The 26,365-nt window shown below is 40.8% G+C and overlaps 1 protein-coding gene across 4 annotated transcripts in view; it reads right to left on the bottom strand.

The window, feature by feature from the left end:
• Positions 1-26,365, bottom strand: part of ctnnal1 (catenin (cadherin-associated protein), alpha-like 1) — a 57,005-nt gene that overhangs the window by 11,605 nt on the left and 19,035 nt on the right. For all 4 annotated transcript variants that reach the window (XR_006826288.1, XM_046058171.1, XM_046058169.1 and 1 more), the window contains exons 2-7: positions 9,245-9,434; positions 3,987-4,174; positions 3,045-3,164; positions 1,619-1,708; positions 1,175-1,345; positions 18-218 (exon numbers count right to left, since the gene is read on the bottom strand). Coding sequence is in view for 3 of the 4 variants with exons in the window: in XM_046058169.1 (XP_045914125.1) it covers positions 18-218; positions 1,175-1,345; positions 1,619-1,708; positions 3,045-3,164; positions 3,987-4,174; positions 9,245-9,434 (960 nt within the window). In the remaining variant the exon portion in view is untranslated. The remainder of the gene's footprint in view (positions 1-17; positions 219-1,174; positions 1,346-1,618; positions 1,709-3,044; positions 3,165-3,986; positions 4,175-9,244; positions 9,435-26,365) is intronic.

Raw genomic sequence — 26,365 nt, 5'->3', positions numbered from 1 at the left:
TGCTTGTGCCAACATACCGCCTCGACCCAGGCGTGCACCAGCTGTTGAGTGTCCTGGCGAGCCAGCTGGCACAGACCTAGAATGGCCTGCCGCTGCTCGTGGCTGGTGTAGGCCGAATCAGTGAAGTCCTCTGTCCGCTCCACCAGTGCCTCCAGCTGACTGCCCATGCTCTGTGGTGACAAGGAGTACAGGTTCTCCCGCAGGCACTCCACGCTGGACTGCAGGAGAGGGGGAGGAGGGTTGGGAAAGATTGTTAAGAGAAAGGAAAAGACTGAGGTGGCAACACACACAGACGTTTTACTAACAAATGTCCTAATGAAAAAAAAAAACATAATTTACTATCTCATTATCGTTATACTCTTGACTCTTGACTATGGGTTTAGCCTTTGAGTCACCTTGGGGCCATCGAAGATGCACAATAAATTCTGCAAACAGCAAGTACACAAACATAAAAGCTGATGCATTTTTTCCTGTTTTATCCTTCTCCTGTCTTTTTTTAACAAAGATATGTTTTTAAGAGAAGTAATCTCCTCTGCTTATGTCCTTAGATGATAGGTTTACATAAGCTTTTAGTTAAACTCTGTCATTAAGAGCTATGAAGCCATTTATTAAGCAATACACATCTCTGGGTCCTTTCATTAAAATACTTTCTTCTTCTTTTATCTCAATGGAAAAGACCCTTCACATTTGTTTGTTTTTCATCGCTTTCATTTGCCAGTGTACAAGAAGGACAGAGGAGATTATTCATGGTGATGTAGGTTTAATGGAGATTCACACAACTGTATGACCAAAATTATAAAATAGGTTGGGCTGGTCCTCCGTGTTGATTCTCTGAGTTGCACATGAAGCTGTTGCAACAAACAACAGTGAATGCTGCACACACACTCACACAGAGCCACAATTAGATTGTGATTTAATGATTTCTGCTTAAATTTTCTTATTAATATCAATAGAATACGTCACTGCCATTTTTCAAAAGGCTGTGCTACAGCGATTTTTAAGCACACTAAAATAATAAAATAAAATAAAAAAATTTATTCAGCATGACACTTCAGCCACAAGAGGATCATTACTTAACTTCATGGGCCAACAGCTGTCAGAGGGGCATCCCTAATCTTAAGCCTTTACTGTAAGATATATCGACTACTCCACTAAGTCTAATTTCTGACCCTACCTTGAAGTCCTTGATGCCGTTGTAGATGCTGGCAGGAAGGATCTTGTTCTCCCCACAGCTCCGTGCCTCAGTGACTATCTCGATGACCTGCTCCAGGGCACAACGCATTCGGTGGAACACGGCGTCTTTGTTGATCCGTGCTGACTCGCAATCTGGGTGCCTCAGGCAAGTCTTTGGAGGGAATTCGATGTGAAATGTCAAACCTTGAGCACTCCGCTACTCTTTTAAAACTTCTGTCCTTTGTCTTGTTTTTCAACTATGATTATTCACTCTCTTCTCTCACTTTTTATGATTACGTGACTGAGTTTTGAGTATTACCACTGCTTACAGCATTTGAAAAAACCTTGAAATTAAATAAACTTGTGAATCTTGACATAATACTAAACTAGACATAATCCATAACCCTTTGCCCAGAGGACTACTGTTGGTGTGCCAGCTGCTTACCTTGGAGGCTGTGAGGAGCATCATGGTGCATTTCTCCAGCACTGCTCTGGCTGCTGCCATCCGTGCTTTCTTCTTCTCATCCTTCAAGTCCTACAGCACACACACACACACACACCAGATGGTAATGGGTGGCTTTACTCCAGTTGCAACTTCTAAGAACTCTTGGGGTGTCTGAAGGACATCAATAGTATGCAACAAATCTCTTTTATGCTGGTATGAAGAGACACACAAATGTTACCGAGATTCCTCTCCAAGTCTACACACACACAAACCTTTCATAGGTTAATTGTAATCAAATAAAAAGAGCTCTCAGAACAGGAAAGAAGACACAGCGTGTATGACCCCTCCATGTATTCCAAACAGAAATAGACAGCTGGGATTAGATAGATAGGGGATTTGGAAAAGGCAGCTGAAACAACTCCTCTGCCATCACTTTGCCATAGAAGACAATATTTTTGCCTCTGTGCTTCAACAGATGAAGATGGTAGATTTTCTAAAGGGCTGTGTGCTTGCACTTGCATGTGCATGAGTGGGAGTGAATAATATAAAAAAAAGATTAGGGTGGTAAATGAGGAGAAAGAGCATTAGCGTTGGTGAGAGATATGATGTGCGTGTCAAAACATGGGCCCCCGAAGAAGTTCAGAAAGAATGATGGTCGATCCTCTCTCCCTGTCTAGATATTGCAGCCGTTGCACTTTGCATCAGCTTCTGCAGGCAAAGCGCTTTAGTTGCAAAGGCTGAATGTATGCATCAAAGTAGGATTAGCAGTCCTTGACAGAACAAAGTAAGAAGCCCTAAGTTGGTCTGTTTTTGTGAGGCTTTGAGCAAAAGTTTTGTTTAGCAAATTTGCTAGGATAGAAGCTGACACATTGCAAAGAGAATGCGTTCCTGAAAGCATAGGTCAGTTATATCAACACTGATTCGTGATGTAAACAGTGTTTGTGGCGTATGAGTCACAACTGACCTGTTCATTTCTCTTATGGATTGAGACATAGATTCGAAAAATGAATACACAGAATGGAATAAGGAAACGGTGTGGAAACAAGAGACGCCTGAAGACTCCTTGTTACTTCACTGTTGATTGATTTTTTTGGGAAGTGTGAATGTTTGACGCTTGAGTTATTGATTTGCCTATGTAAGTACGGCAGGTTTCACAGACTAATTCCACCACTTGCTCGCACATTCAGAATACCATGTTTAGAAAATATCTGCTTCTTAGAAGATTACATCTGCATGAATAAATAATGTGCTCAGTGTTGCAGAGAGACAAATTACTGCATGTTCATAACCATCACTATAACCATATGCAGCAAAATTAGACCACATTTACATTTCATTTACTGAGAGAAATTTACAGGGTGCTGATGATTTTAACACTCTTAAAACTGAAAAGTGGTGAGCGCTGGTTTCTTCACACACTACTCACGTTCTGTCTGTCTCCGGTGAGATGGGCAAACTCCACCATCTCATTGCCAAACTGGCTGAAAATCTGTACAAATTCCTGGAAGGTGCTGACTCTTTCCAGATGGTCGAGTGTAACCAGGACCTGAGAGGAGTAAAAAAATAAAATAAAATCAACTAAATGGCTGAGTGGTTGGTGTTCTTGTAGCCCTTCCACACTGTGGCAACCTAACAAACACTGCTCTTGAACAACCGAGAATATCATATACCATGTTTATTTCCCAAGAGAGAACCCTTTCCTTACAAGAGAACGGTGGTTTTTTACATCCAATTTGTGTGTTACTCCAGCGCCATCTTTTGTAGTATTAATGTCTCAATATGATGTAATTTTATCAGTTATATCCTTAAATAAAATAAGCGGATTAAGTAGTTCCTAACCTGCACTTTAGCTAATAGTAGTCTTTGTAGCTGCTAATTTATTTGCAGAGGGTAGGCTAGCTGGCAGTGCAAATGCATCTACTTTTATCCATACCAGACAAAGAGAAGGAAGAGATATAATTGTGTTTTCCAGTAATGGAGAACAGGGGGCTGTCGACTGTCCGTCCAAACAAGGCTAACCAGTCACGATTAGGCCCCGTTTCCATTCTTGGCTCAGTCTACAGCTGCATCCATATCACACTGTCTGGCTAAGAGCATAGCCAGGTACGATGGAGAGAGACAGTGTCTCACTCTGTGTTTTTATGTGGTCGCTAAATGTGCTGCTTCCCTTCAATTACCTCTAGAGCCCTCTTTCAGAGAGCCAGTGCTTATCTATTAGGAAATGAAGTACTCAAGATGGAGTTTGCTAAGGTGTGTGTGTGAGGGTGTATTTTGTGTGTGTGTGTCTGTGTGTGTAAGAGAGACTAAGCAAGAGAGAGTTTATGCCTAATCTTAAATGGATATGCCATCTTGCATTTGCATATCTCACCTTGTTGCGTGATGTGATTATTTGTTTGATGACAATGCGGTCAGCTAAGACCAGGACTTTAGTGACTGAGGAGAGAAGCAAGCGGGCAGCCTTCACCATCCCTGTCCTATCACTGAACACAGTGACGCGTCCGTCTAACTGGGACGGCACGGCTGATCCCACATCTGTCAGCTGGGCTATGGCATCACCTGCAAGAGAGGAGAGAAGGGTACAGTTTGGTTCAGCAACAGAGCCAGACTGATAAACTGTACATGTCTGATATTTTTTATTGGTGTATACGAATGTAACAATACAACTTTTTCTCTGCTGCAACTGATTTGTATACCTAAACTGGTTATCTGCCGATACGTTGTACTGTATCCCATACCAGTGGTCTCTTTTTCCCAATTTTAAAATCTATATAAAGCTTCCTCACTGCCTGGATCTCACTGGGATCAAACTAGGGCTGAACGATTAATTGCATTATGCGATATTACCGCAATGTAATAAAATGAGATTTTCTAATCGCAAAGGCTGCTATTACACTCTGGTCACTTGACACCCAAGAGGAAAGCATTCTGCAGTTGATGCTTTGTCTGCACGTTACGCTGTACCTTGCCTTCTTGCTGTACAATGGCCTTAAGCTTGACAGAAGCTGACACTACATAAACTTTAGTGTCACACAGGGAGTGAAAGTAGCACCCGCCACCCACAGGTAACTTGGTGGTGGTGGTGGGCGAAATCGTCGGGCCATCTGCGGCTTTGACCGACAGGAAAAATGCAGAACAGAAAGACATGTGTAGTAAGGTAAGCGTATTGTGGCACCTGCATCACACACACAGCCACCAGTCAGCTCAGAAAATATCTGTGAAATGCCGTTTCAAACCAAACTCACAAGTCCGAAAGAGGCCCAGTCTGATAGACTCATTCATTGGTGGTTGAACTGTGGGTTTTCTATTGAGCTCTTACTGTATAACACACTGTGGTGAACTTACTTTTTCTTGTAGTCTGTAGGTAGGCCGACCTGATGATGTTATATCATATTATTTAATGCCATGACTTGACTAAAATAATCTTTCTCATGTTATTATAATTTGATATATCTTCTCCACCATTGCTCATAATAATAATTCTACCTAATTCGTCATAACAGAGGCCTGACCCACAAGAAAGAACAGTGTAGGTTCCATCTATCTAATATTGTGTTGGTCATACTATACACTGATTTATTGCTTGTCCATTTTGAATAATACAGAAAGTAAAGAGCTTAAAAATTAATCGCATATTAAATCGCAATCGCAATATTGGTAAAAAAAAAAAATCGCAATTAGATTATTTTCCAAAATCATTCAGCCCTATATCAAAAATAACTTCAAACATGACAACTAAAACACAATTTTTTAACAGTAAGTGGGGACATTTGTATTACATTCTTCCTAAGCTTGTGCATATTCTAATCACCTTGATCTAGAAAGTTTAATTTGTGCCATTATAACAAAATTTTGGTAACACGAAATAGCAGTACAGACATGATGTGTCCAAGCGCATTTAGAAACAGCATTAAATACATTACATCAACTAGAAAGCACTTAAACGTTTATTTTTCAACTGCAAAATGTAATGCTCAGTACAAATCTTTTAAAAAAACAGGTATTGCTTATCAAAAATGAGAAAGAAAGCCTGCTGCCACTGTGATCTGGACCCAAATAAGAGGCAGAAAACTGAAGGATGGATGGTAACCAGATGATTTCCTAAATGCCCTCTAAGTTAGTTCAGACAACACCATGGCACAGTGTTCCAATCTGCCACTCTTCAAAACTGGGAGAACAGAGTGTCCTGGACAGGATGAAACACTAGGGTACTATATTCAGCACAGTGGTACGACAGCTATGCCAGCATTACCCAAACACTACCGGTATGCTTTCTGGATGATGTGAGCTATTTATGGGGTAGAGCAAATTCTTATACAAACTAATTATATAGTGAATATGCAAATTCGAAAATATTTATAAATAAATAGTCCAGCATTCCCTGTTTCTCTCTTTCTATCCTGCTCATACTAGCCCCAAAAAGGGAAGAATACGGAGTTTTAGGCTGAATACCCATCACCGAAATAGTACCTACCTATCAAGAGGAAAATGTCCAGCGTTAAGAGCGAGACGGATCAGGAGAGAAATCTCAGAGAAAGAGAGCTCAGAAAGGGAGGGGGGAGGGGAGATAGCTGGACCTCTATCAGGTCATGCAGCTTGGCTGTCTATGGGGTTTGGCTAGTCTTTTAAAAGAAGCAGCACCGACAAACTGATTGCATCCGACAGGCTGCTTTTCAGTGCCAGCTCCGCTAACCACCAGTTAAAACATCTAGGTCTGGCTCACAAAGAATGCTGCTCAACTCCCCCCTGTGACACTACCAGGGTGGAAAGCAGAGGGAGCCAACTGTCTAAAATCACCAGAATATGGATGGTATGGACTAGAGTATGAATTTTCATGACCTTAAATGTAAAACAGCTATCCCACTGCCCCCTTACTTACTCGTGGCCTTCAAATCTTCTGTTGTTGTAAAGTGGTTTTGTTCCTACATGGAAAATCATGTATCAGAAATACTGAACTCTCCTTTTTTCTGTATAATCAATTTATTATTCACAAGTGAAAACTTGAAAGGGCGATCCTTGATGTGTTGGTACAGTGCTTGCAGGCAGTCAGTCTTGGATGACTCAATGGATGGCAATGTCTGTCTGTCTGACGGAGGATTACGAGGAAATTTGGTACAGATATTCATGTTCCCCTCAGGATAAATTGTACAAACTTGGGGGATTCCTTATCTTTGGAACGTGGAGCGCCATTATCAGTCAAACATTTTGACCTGTCTGATACTTTAGTTTATGACCTAATGCCTTCAAGACTAATGACATTCCCATCAGGCTTAGCTATACTTAGTGTTTAGTGCTAATTAGAAAATGTTAGCATGCTAACCATGCCAAACTAAGATCCATAAATCTGCTATACATCAGCATGTTAGCATTTAGCTCTAAGCACCGCTGTGCCTCAGAACAGCCTCACTAAACTGCTATCATTGCTGTAGACTTCAGAAATGAGTGTAAACCTTAAAAAGGCCAACCTTGTGTTGGGTATGCTTAGAGGCTTATTCCTTAACTTATTGCCCTGTCCGTGTAGTCCACATGTAGTCCAGTATTTAAACACTCACATACAGTATGTGCTATGACTTGATTTTGATTCCAACTAGCATCGTATCTTGAATCTTTCTGAAGGAGAAAGAGAAAGTGAGACAGAAGCACGCGGATGTGAGAATGACACTGAGAAACTGAGTGAAAGAGACAGAGACAGAGATCCAACACAGATTGCCTTCACTGACCTGCCTCATTGGATCTCTCCACTGCTCTGATGATGGGTAGCATCTAATTAAACTAGTGCTTTCAGCCTGCCTTTATTTAATTCATTATAGCACACAAGGCTGAAGCCTGCCTGATTAAGCTCTCCCTGCAGCAAGGTATTAGAGAAATGTCAGTCCTTCGATAACTAGCCATTCTCTCTCCCGTAGACTTAAAAACTGCAAAGTCTTTTTTATCCCTGAAGATGTCTCCATCATTTCTAAAGAAAATGATCAGAGACCAGACAAAAAGTTGTTGTTTTTTTAATCTGGAAACAGTTTTACAGTGTCTGCCAGGAGAAGTGCAAGGGAAAACTGTGAAAACACCTCCCAAAGAGGAAAGTGAGAAGTTAAATAAATTAGTCACTGTGGACAACACACAACCAGACATTTGCACATGAACACACACACACAAATGCACGAATATACTTTACTTAGCCGTACCTTTGCGCACCCGCGTGCGCACACATACATTTTCCCATCAGTCTATTCTCCTCCTCCCACCAGCTCTCTCTTTTTGTCTGAGTTTTAGCCGTCTTTACAAATCCGAGCTGTGTGAGGATTAAACGCTTTGCTGGTTCCCCCAATATAAACCTATTATCACGGTGTTGTGTCTAAATTCTTATCCAATGTGATATTGTTTCCGCTCTGCTCTGGAGAAGGCTAAATGAGGTCCTTGTTTTGCCTGATAAGAACTAAGTTTCCCAATATAAAGAACAGTTTCACCGAGTGAGTGGGGACAACTATCTAAACAAACAATTGTAAGAAAGTTTAGATGGACGGGAAGGGAAGGGGTTGATGAGTGTCTTCAGTGTGTATGTTTTAGACAGCATTTTAATGACAAAATGTTACAAGAAAGTGTAGAAACACTGAGAGAAACACATTTCTGACGAAACCACCACCTCTTCTTTCTCTTGTTCAATAAATGCTGACAGTCCCATAAGAGTGATCCACACATTCTTGTTATTTCACAGTGGTTGTCACTGTTTCCACCCCTCCTGCAACCCTCAGTACCTCTTTGTCTCTGTCAGCTGTTTACTGTTTTACACTTGATACATCCACACAAACATCCAGACAGATGGGGCTTCTTGTAGCACACATTGGGCAAGACTACAGTCTGTTCAGATTAATAGTCTATCACCTAACCTGCAAGTTTTAGAACGGGAAAGAAGCTGCAGTAATGCAGATATAAGGAGTAAAGAGAAAGAAAAAAAAAGACCCAGCCAGCAGATTGGATTCAAAATGTGGGACAAAATTGGGGTCCTGACTTCAGGTTGAGAAATATTTCTCAACGTAACACAGAAGCAATCTATAAGGCAGTGAATATCGGGAAAACTACAACTCCTTCAATCTCGGCAACTGCCTGACGCATAAGTCTCCAGCAGCCTTCTATCACAATCTATTATGCTGTGCTTTCCAAGCCGGTGCAGACACATTTATTCTACACAGCACCCTTGGGTGAAAAAAGCTTTTTTTCCCCAGCCTTTACTTTCAACCTAATAACAACAATGTCTTTAGAACACTCTGGAGATCCTGGGGTTTAATACTGTTTGACAGCCAGGCCGTATACACAAATTGAAATTTGCTAAAATTTGATAATACAGTGAAACCTGAAGGTGTTGCCTGATGCTTTATGAAACTCTCACTTTGTCTTGACAAATAAACGCTGATGGAGACATTAACTTAAGTCTCATTGGATAACCAACTATAACATCCTCATTGGCAGTTCGTGAAGATCATAAAGCCATGGCCATGCACATGACAGGAACATAGCCACTATGAAGAAGCATTTAGGATGAAGCACCCTCACCCTTTTACAGCATAAATTTGTGAAAGAAACACTTGTGTTGAGTTTGAGTGCTGCACATATTAAGATCCAGCCAAAGACGCCTACCTGCTCTGCGTGCCTCAAAGCAGGCTTGACCCATCTCATCCTTTAGCTCTTGGTTCTCTGTGGCGATGGCCTCCCCGACGGCGACAAAACGTCCCACAGCCACGCTCACCGCCTGACCCACCCTGTGTATGGCTGCAAGGGTGCGCTCTGACTTCTTTGGCTTGTCTTTATGGTTGATCAGAGTGGTGATCTGCAGGAATGTGTGGATAGAGAATGGGAGAGAGTTGGCTATTATTTATGTGTAGGAAGACCGCAATGACACTCAAAAACTGTCAAATGACTACTTGATGACAGAATTACTTGCAGGGTTTACAGCAACTGTGAAAAAAAACAAAAAACAATAAATATAAATATAAGGCCCTATGACCATATATATTTGATTATTTTTTATTTATTATCATTTACAATGATTAAAACAAAAAACAAATAAAAGCAGCAGATCTTCACATTTATGATGCTGGAAACAGATTGATAAACATTTTTGTTTGATAAACGACTGACTTGATGAATTCTGCTGAACAACACTCATTGTAAAACCACAGATGTGTGTGAAAAACATGACAATCTAACATTATATACTTTGTCACAGCCAGATATTAAAGCCTTGCTTTATTGTTACTTTTATAAAAGGAGGAATATAAATGAATACATAAGTTGCATGGCTGCACATTGCCAATCTAGAATTTAGGGATGTCCCGAGAACTGACAAGTAACCAAAGTAACCAAACACGATACCAAAATTATGAAAACATGTCGGTACTGTAGGTAGTCTAGGTAATGGGGATTCAACACATGGAAGATGGTGACAAGAGCAGCAGCAGCAACAGCTCCACCTTGACTTGTCTAAAAGCTGTGTATAGAAGTACTTTGTGTTATTATTATTTTTGTTTGAGACAACTGGCATTGCTTTGTTGCCTGGCCAACTATGTAACATACAACGTTCGCAATGGCATCAGTGTTCAGGCTAACGTAATGTAAACATAGCTCGTAGTAGTAGGCTGCCTTCCAAACCGCTTACCAGTCTGTGTCATCTGTCGTAATGTTGTTAGTTTTAAATAAATACGCTGTTTTTTTATTTTATTTTACTATACCAGAGAATTTATTAAAAGGAGTGTATGTTTATTACGTGGTATCGAATTTGGTATTAAGAATTGTGGAATTTCACTGGTATTGGTATCGACTAGTGTTGTAGTCAAGACCGCCCAAACCGAGACCAAATCAAGACCAAGACCAGAGTTTATCAAGACCGAGACAAGACCAAGACTTTTAGGGGCTGAGACCAAGTTGAGACCAAGTTGAGACCAAGACCCAGGGAGGGCGAGACCGAGTCAAGACCAGTTCCCCACACACAATAAAATGTGGAACGAGATCCTAGGTACTTCTCAAATTGATCTGAAAGATCCACATTCCCATTAAAACACCCACGTACAAACACTGTACACCTGAAGAGCTGAAATAAACATAAGCATCTTTATTCAATGATCCTTTTCCATGCTTAACATCTCGGGGAATGTAACAACATTTTACAAACAATCAAAGCTAGGATGTTAACAAATAAATCAAACAATGCAAGAGCAATTTATTGTTATTCCCAAAGTTATGGTCTTGACTGGTCTTGAAATAAAATCCCGAGTCCTCAATGTCCAAGACAAGACAGAGTACAAAAAACACCCCAACTAGAATCTACAAACTTCTTCCAATCCAATCCAACTTTATTTCTAAAGCACATTCAAAAACAACCAGGTTGACCAAAGTTCTGTACATTGACATGAATAAATAAATATACAAAATACAACACCAACAAAACAGCAACATATAGCTCTCATCCCGGATTAAAAGCCGAGGAATAAAAATTAGTTTTAAGTCATGATTTAAAAAACGGAAGGCTGGGGGCCAGTCTGACATGAAGAGAGGCAATTCATTCACAGTCTAGGGGCTGCGACTGAGAAAGCTCGATCCAGCTGTTCTTGAGCCGTGTTTTTCTTGTTCAGTAGTGAATGTATGCTGTGATTATTTCCAGACAACACCTATGATAAGGGAGCATGTTGAATCTGGAGCACGTTCTCCATTTGTTTATCAGGAGAGAGAGGAGTTTCTTGCCTGTACAGCTACAAGTGGAGATAACATTTTGGAAGGCAGCGAATGGATGACTTACTATGCGTGTCAGAAAGAGAGAATGCATGTCTACAGCACAAACACGCATCCAATCTCCATCACCCCTTAAAAGATAGTTCATAACATTCTTTTAAAAAAACAGCAACAAACACAGCAGATGGGACATGCACACATGGTCTTCTGTGACATATATAAGACTACTGGGTACACTGAAACACACACGCACATACTCGAAACTCAGATGGGGCCTCTTAGTGGTAATTGGAGGTATCAATTATGAATGGGTACAGCCAATTATCATTAATTATTTACTGATTGCTTCCACTCTCTCCAGCTGTTATCATTGTGTGTGTGTGTGTGTGTGTGTGTGTGCGCGCGCGCACGCATCAAACCGTTTTGGGTTAGGGAGTGGTGAGTGGTGATTTTAATTGGTCCACAGCTGCTGGTGAACTTTTTACACTAAAGTCTTTGTGGGCTTCAGAACACACGCTGGTACTGCTGAGCTCAGATGGCTGTTTGAACAAGCAGCGTCCTGTGACAGGACTGTAACACACCAGGCAGTCTCAGTGTGTTAAGGTATATTTGATAGTGTATAACACAATGAATCCTCAGATGTCATGGAAAGTTGACAGGATTGTCACAGATCAGTACTTCCCCCGGCAGCACACAGAAACTGGGCAGACTGTGCTCAAACATGATATAGAGGTTTTTGTTATCTGGGTCTGTGGTTTGCTTTGTAATCAAACAAAATAGAGCTAGCTAGGGAGATTCATTTTCTGCCAATTGACAAATTGATCATTTTGGCTCTACATTCAACCCCGCGGTATATGCAATTACCAAGCCTTTTGTAATCATTTACATTTTTGATTCACCTGTTAATTAATTAATCGTTTGCTCCATTAAAATGTCAGGAAATAGTGAAATAAAAAAAAAGCAGTGCCACTTTACAATACTGTACCTAAAATTGTGAGTAGTTACTAAGGAACGAAAAAAGGAATGAATCAGGAATGACCTGATAATTAATGAATCGTTAATAATCAGTTAGTGAATAACTCCGAATGGAGGACTATTTATGTACCTTATTGTGTTAAGTACCACCCATTAAACAGTTTCCTAGGTGACGTAATAAACTGTCTTGTTTTGGACCAACAGTCCAAAACCCAAAATATTCAATACCGACCAGGAAATGTATGAAGTACAAAATGTAAGAAAAGTGTGAAAAAATCCCATCACAATGAGTTCAGATGTCTTATTTGTCTTCATTCATGCGAACTCCAGTGGCACACCACAAACGGGAGCCTATAAACCAGCTACAAATGTCGTTAAGACTCTGAACACCACAACTCTAAATTAGCTTCAGTCAGCAAAACCTCTCAAGCTGCTGCCCTGTGAGACATGACCCACATTAAAACTGCACATCACACATCACCCACACTGACAGTTTCATCAAATATCAATGAGTTTCAAAGTTCTTCAAACTGGTTTTGACAACGTGTTTGACACCTCTCAAATAGTCCTCCAACTCCATGCTCATAAGCACTGTGCACGGCAAATATGTCTCTTTTTGTGAAAGACCATGATAGTTTGGTCATTTTGAAAAAAAAATGGAAAAAAAACTACGCCATATGCAAGTGTAAAAGATGTGTCAAGGATGGACATTTTCCAACTTCAAAGGACTTAAATTCTTTTAATAAACTGGGAATGTTAATAAAAAACGAAATGCTGCCTGGTTTGGCATAAATTCTGCACAAGAAAGAAAACTGTATTGCTTAAATTAAATTCTCAGAAATGAAGGTCATATTGCTGTACTGTATTGAAGTCACAACAAAGTAGTTCAGTTCACTCACAAAGAACACATACACAGTTACTTTCTATACAATAACGTACAAATTGTTACTTGTCAAATATGTAAATGCTCCGTATTTGTATAGCGCCTTTCTAGTCTTTTCGACCACACAAAGCACTTTTACACTATTTCTGCATTCACCATTCACACACATTCATACACTGAGCCTAAGTGCTCAAACAAAAAATAACCTTCACACACATTCATACACTGGCAGAACAGCCGCCAGGGGCAATTTGGGGTTCAGAATCTTGCCCAAGGACACTTCGACATGTGGCCTGGGGGAGCCAGGGACTGAACCGCCGACCTTCCGATTAACGGCCAACTCGCTCTATCATCTGAGCCAGACCCTCCCCTAAATATAAATAAATAAATATCTAATTGAATTATATAAATAATTCAATTATATAAATAAAAGAGGCATGAGGAAAAACAGGAGATGAAGGCAAAGCTGAGTTGAAGGGGGTAAAAAAAAGTAATCAGAAAATAAAGATAATCGCTCAATAGCAGACCAAATAAAGGGGTATCCTTGTTTCTACATCACCCAGAACTTAACGTGCCTTGACCAAATTACACACCCAATAAAGCCAAGCACTGAAGGTGCTCAGAGGCGTAATGAAAGACAGAAGTTGAATCAGTGTTTGCGTGTATGTGAGCTGCACTGGCTGCTCTGAGGACTAGATGCTTAAATGGCAAAAGCACATGTTTGGAATAAGCTTACTATAACCCTGCTGCTCTCCCTCCACCTCCACTCTTACTCCTCTATGATTTCCTCTTTGTCAGTACCCATCCGACTGTCACCACGTTTCCCTTAAAAGAAGTTGTAACTTGTGTGTCTGCTTCTTTTCTTGCTCTTAGTTCTGTGAAAGACCATTGTCCCGAAGCAAGATCCTGACCCAGCTCATTTTTGTCCGTCACCCATCACTTTATGCAACACTCTGTCTTCCTTATCTCAGTATTAGAGCTTCCCTCCCTGTGAGCTCACTGTTTTTCACTTACTCACCCACACAGAGTAGGCTACTCCTTAGAAAACACCAACACCGGCTGGCTGGACATTAAGCAGACTAACAGAGGGAAATTAGGGCACCGTGACACATGATTCAGACCTACGTCATAACAGACTGCTGTCAACATCAAGTCATATTTATGTTATACAACAGACCTCATAACATCTCTATGATGGAAACTTTATGTTTCTGATGGCTGAAGGAGTTGTGGCTGGCTTTTCTGGACAGCTCTGTTGTTTGTTCAACAGAAAGTGTATATGCACAGTACTGTACATGTATTTTTATGTCTGCAGGGTTTGTGCATGTCTGAATGCAGGGAAAGGCATGATTGTTTTCCCAGAGGAGGTATAAACAAGACACCCAAGATCACTCAGGCTAGTGCTGATCCAGAAACCAGTGTTTAAGTGGGGTGAAAGCAAGAGAGCATGTGTGCAGGTACACAAACACCAGAACCTGAGGCTCACAGACAGGAAGTAACAGAAGGAGTTTGACAGACAGACAGAGGTGAAATGAAAGCGAGGGTCGAAAGTGACACAAAGAGAAAACCTGATGACGGATCTTCCTGTGTGAAAAAGCTCTTTCCACACTGCGACAGATGAGCGGAGAGTGAAGTCAGTTTAACAAGTTTAACACAGCGTGTCTGTGAAAGACAAACAGAGTGAAAAAGTATGTGTGAATTACAAAGAGAGAGAGGGAGAGGGAGCAGAGAATAACCACTGCCTGGGATTTCCTCCATTAGGGATTACTAGGTGGGTACATTTACTGGGCTGTGCAAACAGGAACAGAGCTGGGTGGAGAGAACATAATATTGATACAGTGCCATCACAGAAGAGAGACCTTTGTGTTTATGTGTATCAAAGGAACTTGTGTCAGTGAAAAGTACACATTCATTCCATGTTTAGTAGTGAAACACTTCAGAGTCAGTGGATCAAATTTTAAATTCAGTAAACCAGCGCTGCTTATTAGAGCTGGGTATCGAGTTTCTGTGACTCCTGAGTTTCTTCTTACAAAAGAATCCAAACTTATCCAGTGTTGTACAAAAACATAAGCAACAGCTGCTAAATCGTTATTTAAATAAGTAAATATCTGATCAATTAATAAATAAACAGTACTACAAATATGATCAGAAATTCAATGCCAATTTCAGCACTTATCAAATTTTGATACTTCTGCTCTATACCAGAAAAGCATTGAGGTTCGACACCCAGCTTCATCCCTATAGACAGCTGCTCTATCATTAAAACTGCCTTCGAGCTAAAGGTTAGGAGTGTACTATACAATGCACCACAGTCTACTCATTTAAAATCTCTCCATTCAGTTCAGTCTCTCTGTTTCACACCCCACCCTTGCCATATCACGCTGCTGCGCTCTGCTGCACTTCAGCAGTGTTTGAATGCCAATGAGCACCACCAATCAAGCAGCATCCGGCCCAAAGCCTCCAGAACCCACCAAGGATTTCCACGATATGAACTCCGTGAAATAAGCACAAATGTTGCTTTGGATGCAAAGCCAGACATCCAACAGATTTGTTTATTGACAAGGCTAACTGAACACTTCTATTACCTAAAAAAACTTAACTCCCTCCTGGTTTGGTGCTATATCGGCTTGGATAAAGAAGGGTGTGTGGAGAAAAGCAGCTAATAAATTTCAGGGACAACTTGGAATGTACATTCTGGTATATACATACCTGTTGCTCTTACGTCACTGTAAAGAATTCATCAGTGTGGTGTCCCTGATTCGGGAGAAAACCTCTAAAATTGCATGTCAGGACTTGAATGAACAGCGGAAACTCTGGAGAGGTGAGCTCCTGCTCCTACACACACACAGAGCTCTGTATATACTCTCTTATAAAGTCTCTCTTTTTCACTTTTACATTAACACAACAGAGCCTGCCTATCCCCTCCTTACCACTTTCTCCCCTGGTACTCAGACCAGTCAATTCCCAACAATTCACCTCTCGTCTCTTTGTTGTCCATAATTAGGAGGACAATTACAAGAAAAAAAGCGACATCGACAGCTTACTCTAAACAACACAATACAGGAACAGAGCTCACCCATTGGTTAGCGGGAAATCTAGACTCACACCTCAAGGACACAGTGACCGACTATAAATCAGAGGGTAACAAAAGCTGGAAACATTTGTGGCTGCCTCCCATGGCTACTGACTGAGTTTCATTGAATGGCTGAGCCGGGACAAAGTTTGGCGTTATCAGAGTGATTCTTTCTCCCAGCTTGTTTTTTTTTTTTCTTCTCTGTTCTGATTCCTGGATTGTGCAGTTGTATACGTGTGTAGAGAAATGGGTGTCTTTGTGAAGAAAAATCCAGTTTACTCAAAACAGATCAATCCCAAGCCTCTTTTTCAGTGGCACATTTGCGTCACTCTTGTCATTTAATAACTGCAAGAAATCCTTCGCAAACAAAGGCCAAGAGACAAAAGTGAGTTTGAACAAGCTCATCCAGTAGGCCTGACAGGGTTTTTATTAAACACACATTTATGCCATTCATCACAATAATTGCTTGCTTGGCAAGTGCCTGCTTATTTGTATCTGATTCCTTTAAGCTTTACTTGGCCTGCTGGCAAGAATAGCAACTCAGAAATACGTTGTTGTTTTTTCCAGAGCAAAAAGACTGAAAGTTTAGATAATAAACAGAAACTTACATCACATTCAGCCATTAGCGGCCAAGATCAAGGATTTCCGCATGTTTGAATGTGGGGGAAACATTATCCATCCATCTAATGACAGCACAGTCTACTTAGGCATGTGTGTGCAGATACAAGTATTTACTTCTGCTGTGTGTACAGTGTGCGTGCTTAAACAGTATATCTACAGGCAAGGAATAATTGGACGGTAGTTGGTGCGAAGAGAAGGAGACAATGAGGAGAGAAACAAAAAGGTTTAAAATCTTGGTGGTGTTTACTTTCTGATCCGATGAAACTGCATTATTTTGTGAGTTTTTTCCTTGTACACCTCAGATTGTTGCTGTCATCACACACACACTCTACAGCATATAGATCATTTTCTTAAGCAGGAAAAAGCATTGGTCTCATCTCTGCTCATTACAGCACAAAGGGATCATTGTGGCAGGGACGACGGCACCCAAAAGGACACTGAATGTTATTCTTTTCCATTTGGGTTTCTCCTGGGGGTTTACAGACATTTTTTTCTTCCACAGAATCTGAACTTCTGAAGAGTTTCTGTTCGGTCTTTATTGATGCAAGGAGAGACTTGGCTGGCTGTTTGCTGCGGTACCGCGAATGGGGAGGGGGGAGAAAAAACATAAGAGGAAAGGGATGAAAGTCGTACTAAACGTGCACTCTAATGGGTGAACAAATTCCTTCCAAATTGCCCGCAAGCAGACGGGAGTTCGATGGCGCGCTGGTCGACAGCCAGACTGGGGAAGTGATACGAGGAGATGAAAAGAGAGACGAGGGAGTTAGGAGTAGAGCGGATACAGACAGATGGGGAGAGGTGAAGGGAGCGAGAGAATAAAGAGCAGGACATGTCACATCTACATCACACTTTACCCTGTCTTGTTTCTTCCTCACTGTGTATCTAATGCCATTCTTCCCTCTTTCAAAAGTCCCTCCCTTGTGACTCTCTGTCTTTCTCCCCCCACCTTCATTCATCTCTCCTCTAGCATCTTCTCTGTGCAGTGCTTGACGTCAGTCCCTGGAGCCAGGCTGCTGTGGTGCAGTACAATGAGATATAGTACAGTATCAGCTTGTGATGTTTAAGCAGCATCCTTATGGTTATACTGTAAAACCCCAGAAACAAGAAAGAGTAGAGCTGCTGCACCATGAAGCTCTGGCGCTGCAAAAACTTATTAGTCAGAAAACATATGCCCTTTCATTCCCCAAATGAAATTAGTTAATTTCCAGGACCTTAATGTCAAGTGATTGGTCCAAATGAATATGGCCAGTTTTCATGACATAAAGTTGTACACCAGTTGGTCATTACTGAACAAAAACTTTACTAAAACACAAAGGGCCAGTGGCCAATTTACTTATTCTGCAATAATGAGTCATGCCCTCATCTAGCAAATGTAATCTGCACTCATTTTATGCTCTTTCTGCTGCCCACAGACACAATGGACAGAGTTACAGAGTCAGCTAATGGGAGCAGAATGCAAGTGTAGCTTGGTGTACCTTGTTAAATTAGAACCACAAGGCAGCAGTTCAATTTAGCATATAAGTTGAGCCGAACCACATCCATATGTAGTCTTAACTGGTCATGCATTCTTTAGGAATTAGATTGCATATAGAGCTATTTTTCATTCGGTACTGCCTCACACACACACTGCAGAGACATTCACACACACACACACACACACACACACACACACCGCAAGTCTGCTTGAGCTGCGTCCCTAAAAGGTATAAGGTACATTTTAATCTCTATAATGTTTTTAAAAACATACAGGCATTGACACCACACCAAAAGCACTTCTTCATTTGGAAGCAGAAACAGAAAGAAGCAGAAACACAACAATTCTGCTGGACCTGTGGAGGTCACACAGAAGGCATCACGCTCCTCTAAATCTCTTCTTGAGACAAACTGACTTCATATGAGTCTGATTTGGGAGGCCTATTTAGGCCCACCAAACCAGTTATAGCAGCCTTTAGGCCTGACATTATAAGGCTGCATCCAACTAGTGAAGCCCACTTTCCCTCTCTACCTCTTCCTCACACACACACACACACACACACACACACACACACACACACACACACACACACACACAGCTGAAACACCAAACTTCCCAGAGATAAAGATAGAGTGTGCAGTATAGTTTTGGCCCTTCAGGTTGATTGAACACAGATCGTTTTACCCGGCAAGACAGATAATTCCACAGAAAAGATCACTGTGTGCCTATACGACCACAAGATGACAGGGATATTTCCAGCTGATTGCCAGAGAGAAAAGCATGGGGAGTTGGGGGGGCAGAGGAGGTGATGGATGTAGGAAGACTACAGAAGCCAATAATCATGTAATTTAGCCAACAAACAGATTAGCATTCTTGTGTATTTATGCCCGAAAGGACAAGCATCTCTATGTGCTTGTGTCTCTTTGAGATTGCAAGTTGTTATTGTACTTTCATTGCAGTTGCATGAGAACACTGCTTTTCTGTTTCTCTTCTTCACCGTAATTATCACAACATTAGTTTAATATCAATACTTTATGACATTTTCTAAAACAGTCAAAGACTAGCTAGTGAATATTGGAATTCCATTCACCAGGTGTGAAATATGATTCCAAATGAATGCTAATCTCTGCGTAAATAGGCATATGTTTGCTAACTTGTTAGATATATGACATATATGATTTCATAAAGTGTGTTTACAGCTTGTTTCTACTATACTAAGTGTTTCACAAGAACTGTAGAATCCTCCCTTTCATTTCTTTCTTCATTTAGCATGAGTACAATGTTCTCCAGGTTGGGTCGTCATCAGGTACTGAAGCAATCACTGAATTATTGGCTATTGTATTTAATTATACAGAATTTAAACTGCTAGTGGGGGACTTTTGCTAGTTAGTAAAGATTTGTTTCTTGATGCCTCAGGTTATTTTAAATATAGCATTACCCTTTGCTGGGAACAGTCTTCTTCAGTGCATCTTAGCAGTAATAGCTATTAAATGAAATTAGTGCACTATTATTGCTGAAGTATTTCATAGTTTTGTTTGCTTCCCATTGTGAAGTTGTTGTGTTCCAAGTCGCATACGGCAGGCATCCATGTAATGTGTAGTCACAGTGAACACGGTGGGTGCAAAAGCAAGTGACATGTGACAAAGGTTACAGATCAGAATGCCAACAGACACGTGGCCAATCAGATGGACAAGCATGGGGACACTGATGGAGGTAGACATGGAGAAGTGGGGGTGTACTGAGGCTTGCAGATACAGACACAGACCAACAGAGACAAGGCGGAGAGTAAAGACAACCTGAGCGGCATACGGGCTAGCAGACGAATGAGTTTGGATTTTTATCACATTGTACACCGTTCGGGTTTTATGAGAAAAGGGCAGTGTTTGGCCTTCTAGCTTTGGCTCAGCAATCACTGCTGACATTTGAATAAGTGGACAGGCAGACTGAATCCACAGCAAACATCAGCGAGATGGTTATAGCTGATGAATAATAACTAGCTGCGTCCCAGTGCGTATAACCAACTACTCAAGAAGGACAATGACCAACAACAGAGTATCATGTCTCTTTAGTGACTGAATGGCACACAGCAGGTCTGTTATACATGCAATGTTGGGGCCTTTTGTTCAAGAACTGAAAGTAATTACAGTCGGAAATTGTCAATACAAACATAACGATTGCTTGTGTATCAGTTATGGCTGGGTAGTGTTTTCTGATACTAGTGCTAATACAAACTGTTTTAGAAACTATTTAAGAAATATCTGTGTGTTTTTCTTACAAGACTCTTTTTATATTCGACAAAAGAAGCAATCTCCTTAAAAGCTGAATGTTGTCAAAACACAAGCAGCTGCACAAGAACATCCCCTACATAAAATAGTCTAAAAACAAATTTCTTTTTAATTCAAATTTAAAAAAAGAACAAGTAAAACGAGATTTGTCCAGACATTCAATGCCAACTTTAGGTACTTTGACGGTTTCTGATACTTTCTATAGAAGTGCTATACAGTGATATGGAAAGCATATATTTTGGTCAGAACTAAATTAGTAGAGGGTTTGATATCCAGCCCTAGAGCCACTGCATGCCAGTCACATTTCCTGACTAGAAAAAACAACATTACAAGTGGTAAAAACACAAACCTGTCTGAAATCTGTTTTTCTTCCTCTCTTTGGGAAACAATTCTTACCTTTTGAAAGGACTCAAGTTAGGCGCATGATGAAATATGACTCCATTCTCACTGTGAACAATCACATGTGCCAACACCTGCTTGTGCACAGAAAGAGGCCCCACATAGGCATTGCTGTCTAACTAGTATGTTGGCCGATACAGTATTGTGGTCCTGGGCTCTGTCAAGCCAGTACTATGAGGCAATATATTATGTACAGTGCAATTTTACTAGGCTACATTCCACTATCTACTTTTTTCAGTGAATAAAAGAGTTTGTGTATAAGTGACACTGTAATGGAACCCCTTTTGTAGCTGCTAAGTATGCCACTGATGTTGTCAAGGAGTGCTCTGTGTGTATTAGATGTGGGACTGAACCCTGACATACGGAAAAGACGGTATATGATACTGGTTAAAACATGTTCTTTGGTCCTCGGACCACTGTGACATGCCAAGGCCATGATCTCTGCATAGTTGCATAGTTCTAGAGTAGAGAAAGGACAGCCGATGAAACACACACACACACACACACACACACACACACACACACACAGCTTCCAGTCAACAGAGAACAATACCGCTTTTCATTCCTTCTTGCTCACGTAATTCTCTGGATAGTAGGTGGGAGGGAGGGAGAGACAGAGTCAGACAAAGAGAAAGTCAGGGAAAGGGTCAACCAAGGAGAGGAAGAGGTGTGCACTGAACACAATGTGACTGCTGGGTCAAACTCCCTCAGGGTGTCTCAACTGGTCACCTGCCCCTTCTCCGGTGTACCTGGGGATGCATCTAGGAATATACTGTGGGGGTCAGCATCAGATACAGAGCCCCCTAGGGCAGTGGCTCACCTAAGCCTTGAAACCTACATGCATCTTCTCTGTGCCCTAACCATTTACTGAAGAGATTTTTGATACTGGTGTGAATACGATACCTGGCTTTCAGACTAAAACAATAGTTTTCTCCATAGAATATAAGTATGTTTTTTCTCAATGTCAGTGTTTAAAGATATTTTAAAGGAATAGTTTGAGATTTTGGAAATTACAGTTATTTGCTGAGTTAGATGAAAAGATCAATACCACTCTTTATACTGTTTGCAATCTTTACGCTAAGCTAACTGTTTCCTGGCTGTGGATTCATATTTACCATAACAGTGTTTTCTAGGCCTTTTTAAAATCGTATTTGATTGTAGAGCGCCGTAGTGCATTCGTGCAGCACATCCTCTCTCTCTCACGAACACCGCTGCACAAATCTTTCCAACGCAACACCGTCAATGTCAGACACCCAGACATAGAAAAAAGTTATTAGCAAGCATGTAAGGAGCCTAGCTAATAAGGATAGCTATTAACGTTTAAATATAGCTGTGTTGTTGAGCACGCTGTACAGCTGGTAGTCAACATCGACTGCACGCATGCACGCACACACACGTATGCAAGCAAGCTCTATTCTAGAACAGAACTGAGATTTTAACTGCTTTCGCTGTGCATTTTCAAGCTTAAGGGAATAACATGATTTTCTAACTAAACTGTCAGGTCTCTTTGCAGTTAAATCTCTGCAGGTGACCATGACTTTCCCATTAAAGCTGAGGTGGCATCTAACCCTTGAGTAGTCAACTGAAATGTTTGCTGCAGGCTCTTCGTATGACTCACAGAGTTGACAACATGTCAAACCCTATAATCTTTCTCTCCTGTTCCAGCTTTTGTCGCACCACGGCACAACAGCAAGCGCTGTTGCAGTGAGCATCATCATTTTTGTGTGTAAGGAATTCAAGCTTGGTCAGATTAGCTGACTCACCAAGGAGACCCTTGAATATAATGAAAAATGCAGATGTGTTTCACTGAACAGAGCACTTAAACCAATTTAACAGTGAGTATATCAATAAAAAATATTTTTTAAAGGTGTCAGCGCACACTTGCTCTCCAATGTTTTTTTGGGTGAGCCTTTAAAACAATGTCTAAAGTAGATTTCTTTGAATAGAATGTAAATGCTACAGCATGTCAAATGTTGGTTGTGTTACATACACGTTTCTGTTCAGCCTTCAGTTGCTTCTGCTGCAACTTCTACAGCATAATTGTGAAAAGCAGTTGGCACGTGTATGCACAGAAGCCAACACAACAGAATAGATTGTAAAGTTGGCACACGATAGATAAAACCAATAAACTCAGCTCATATTTTCCAAGGGACCATTCACTGTCAAATAAATGACAAATATATTCTCACTTATTGCCTGGTATTACAGTTTGGCATCGATCCGTGGTGCTCTGCCATGGTTCAAGTGTTCATAGCCTCTCTGAAGCCTCTCTGAGATGGATTTCCAAACAGAGGGACAGAAACATTGCCCAAGGCTTCCAGATTACATATTTGTGATTTTTTCACATGAAGAGAAGTTTTCATCTCCGGGACTTGGCAGGAGACTGGCTTACCACTCATGTGCCATAGCAGGGTAGTGTTTCCACTCAGGAAGTAGAAGCTAAAAGGAAAGCAGAACAGGCTGTGTGCTACCTGGTACTCCATCATGGCTGTCTAAAAATAATGGGAAATCTATCAAGTCTTGAGAGGCCCACTGAGGGTGCTGAACAGAGCGCTCTCCAGAGTCACTCTGACCTGAGCTAGATGTAGTTAACTGTATGACAAATTTTCACAAGCAAAATCAAATCATTCTTTATTAAAAGTCATCTTTTATCAGTAATAATGCCTATAATACAATTTCTATTCAAATGCTTGATTGTCATGCGCATGAAAGCCATACTTGATATTTGAATGAATTACTCACTGGGGTAAAGAAAAAACGTATTATGGGACCCCGCTGACCTGGTTTGTTAGTGCACTGACAGTAACAAATAATCTATAGTGTAATCAGTCAGGCTGATATGAGGTGCAGGAAGCCTAGAGGAACCAGCAGCAGCTGATAAGAGAGAATGATAAACTTGGGAGAAAAACAGATGGACAGCTGTGATGAAGAGATAGGCGGGAGAGTGGCAGAGGGCATACAGTAAATAAGGAAAGAGGGTGGACAGCTAAGACGGAGAAAAACATAAGGCACAGCTACAGAGGAAACGTTTACCAGTTCACTCCACAGTATCTAAAAACTCATAAAGAAATTGCTCTCTTTCAGTTAGGAGTAACACTGGGGATACACGAGAAGGCAGTGTGAGTGAGAGTGACCTCTGATTAAATGGTCCTTGCTGGTGGACAGACAAACACAACATGGCTGTGGATCAATTTTTGCTCTGTTAACCACGATCCAAGGTTAACAAAGAGGGGAAGGGGAGCAGAGGGAATCGATCTCTTCTGTTTGCAGAGCACCAGACTATGAGACAAACTACTGTTGCGGTTCAACAACTTTGTTTCTCTTTCAAACTTTTTACAGTTGTTGGAGGGAGGATAGTGAATATAAAAAATGTAATTACAATTAATTTAATGCCAAAATTGAATTGTATACACCAGCAAGAGTCACTTGAAGGTGAAGCCCTTTATGAGCATGATTGATAGGCCTTATTTCTTTTCAAAATAATAATAAAGGAAATATTAAAGGAATGGTTAGACTTTTTGGGAAATGCATGTATGCACTTTCTCGCCGAGAGTTAGATGAAAAGATTGACAACGCTCATTTGACTGCCTACCAAATATGAGCCGAAACCAAATCTAATGAAAAAAATTGCCTAAAACCTGAAAACCGAACAAGTATATTCTAGGGTTGGGCGACGTTGACATAATTTCCATCGGACGATGTCTACGTTGAAACATTGAAATGGACGATGACATCGAGGGCACAGGGGTTGGGGGGGATAGAGGTCATGTTATGCACATGTGTTGACTCGCACAGACTTCACTCGGTTAAAAACTTGGTAGCCTATGACGTTACAAGTCACGGTGAATATTTTACAAGAACAGACCAGGTGAAGCAGCATTAAACACACAGGGTGCAGATGTTGGTTTCGGTTTTTTGATAGGCTGCATCATTAACAAGCCCTCAAGCTTTGCCTTTTTTTTTTTACCATTGCATAAATTAAATAGTCAAAATGTGCATTTTACTCAGTGTTTCCCATAGGCGTGACTCTGGCGTGTGGGTCCGAGGCCCTAGATGGTCCGGTAAAGTAAATTACATGTGTCCATTTATTTTTAATGGATACATGTAATATGTTTTATACTTTCTGTGAATATAATCCAATTAATCTTATTTCCATACTGTATAGAAAACTTACTTTGTAAACCAGACCTTGTCACATGTGTATCCTCGCGCTAAATCCATCAAGACCGACCCAATATGATAAATGTTGTATGTGGTTCTCGTATCGTGTAACATGAAGACTTCACAGCCTCTCTTCAGGTAGGACTCTCATACTGCAACACTTGTCTTTGTAAAGAGAGAAAATGACCTAACCTGCCTGTCAGCTTGCACTGGTCAGTGTATCTTCAGTGGGTTTACCATAAAGGCTTGTATACGTGTGCACTCCAAATTTAGGTGCGGCTAGCTTAATTGCCTTCTCACAAACGAGTGGCAGAAACACGCTGGTCAGACTGTTTGTTGCCTACACAGATGGTGTAGATGTGCTAGGAGACAATTCTGTAGAACGTTGTTTGCAAACGGCGATTTTTGTGTCTTTCTCGGACACTTTAAAATGCTTCCGCACTGCTGACATGTCAATGTAATTGTTCATTTTCGATGGCCGAACACTCGTTGCATCCCTATTACAGTGATGCTCAAAAGCACACATTCTACCAAGATCATCTGACAGTCTGTAGTTGAAAGGGGTCTTTTCTGTACTTGTTTTGAGCAAAACACAATACAAGAGAGGTTCTGCTGTCAAATAATGTTTTGCTGTCAAATAAATAATAAATCAAATAAATATTAAATAAATAAATCAAACATGTTCCCTAGGTGTTCCATTAGTGTAGCCCCATTTTATATGCTGGGGATGGGCTCAACTTTTTCCTGCCAGTTTGTGGGTGATAATAATAATAATAATAATAATAATCCTTATTTGTAGAGCACTTTTCAAAAACAAGTTACAAAGTGCTTTAACAAGTGTAAAGAATAATACAAAAAAACAAGATAAGAGCATGAAAAATTAATATAAAATTAGTAAAATACAATAAAATAAAAGGGATAAAATAAAGTCAAATAAGATCGGGAAAGGCTCTCCTATAAAAGTATGTTTTAAGAAGGGACTTAAAAGAGTTCACTGACTCAGCCGACCTGATTTCCTCGGGCAGGCTGTTCCAGAGCCTCAGGGCCCTGACAGCAAACGCTCTGTCCCCTTTAGTTTTCAGTCGAGACTCTGGAACAGACAGCAGACCTCTGCCCGAGGATCTCAAGGTACGTGCTAGTGCGTATGGGACTAAAAGGTCAG

This window comes from Micropterus dolomieu, linkage group LG09, assembly GCF_021292245.1.
Source record: "Micropterus dolomieu isolate WLL.071019.BEF.003 ecotype Adirondacks linkage group LG09, ASM2129224v1, whole genome shotgun sequence".
In the NCBI taxonomy this organism is placed as follows: domain Eukaryota; kingdom Metazoa; phylum Chordata; class Actinopteri; order Centrarchiformes; family Centrarchidae; genus Micropterus; species Micropterus dolomieu.
The sequence above is the reverse complement of the archived record's forward strand: the minus strand, read 5'-3'. Positions and strand labels throughout refer to the sequence as shown.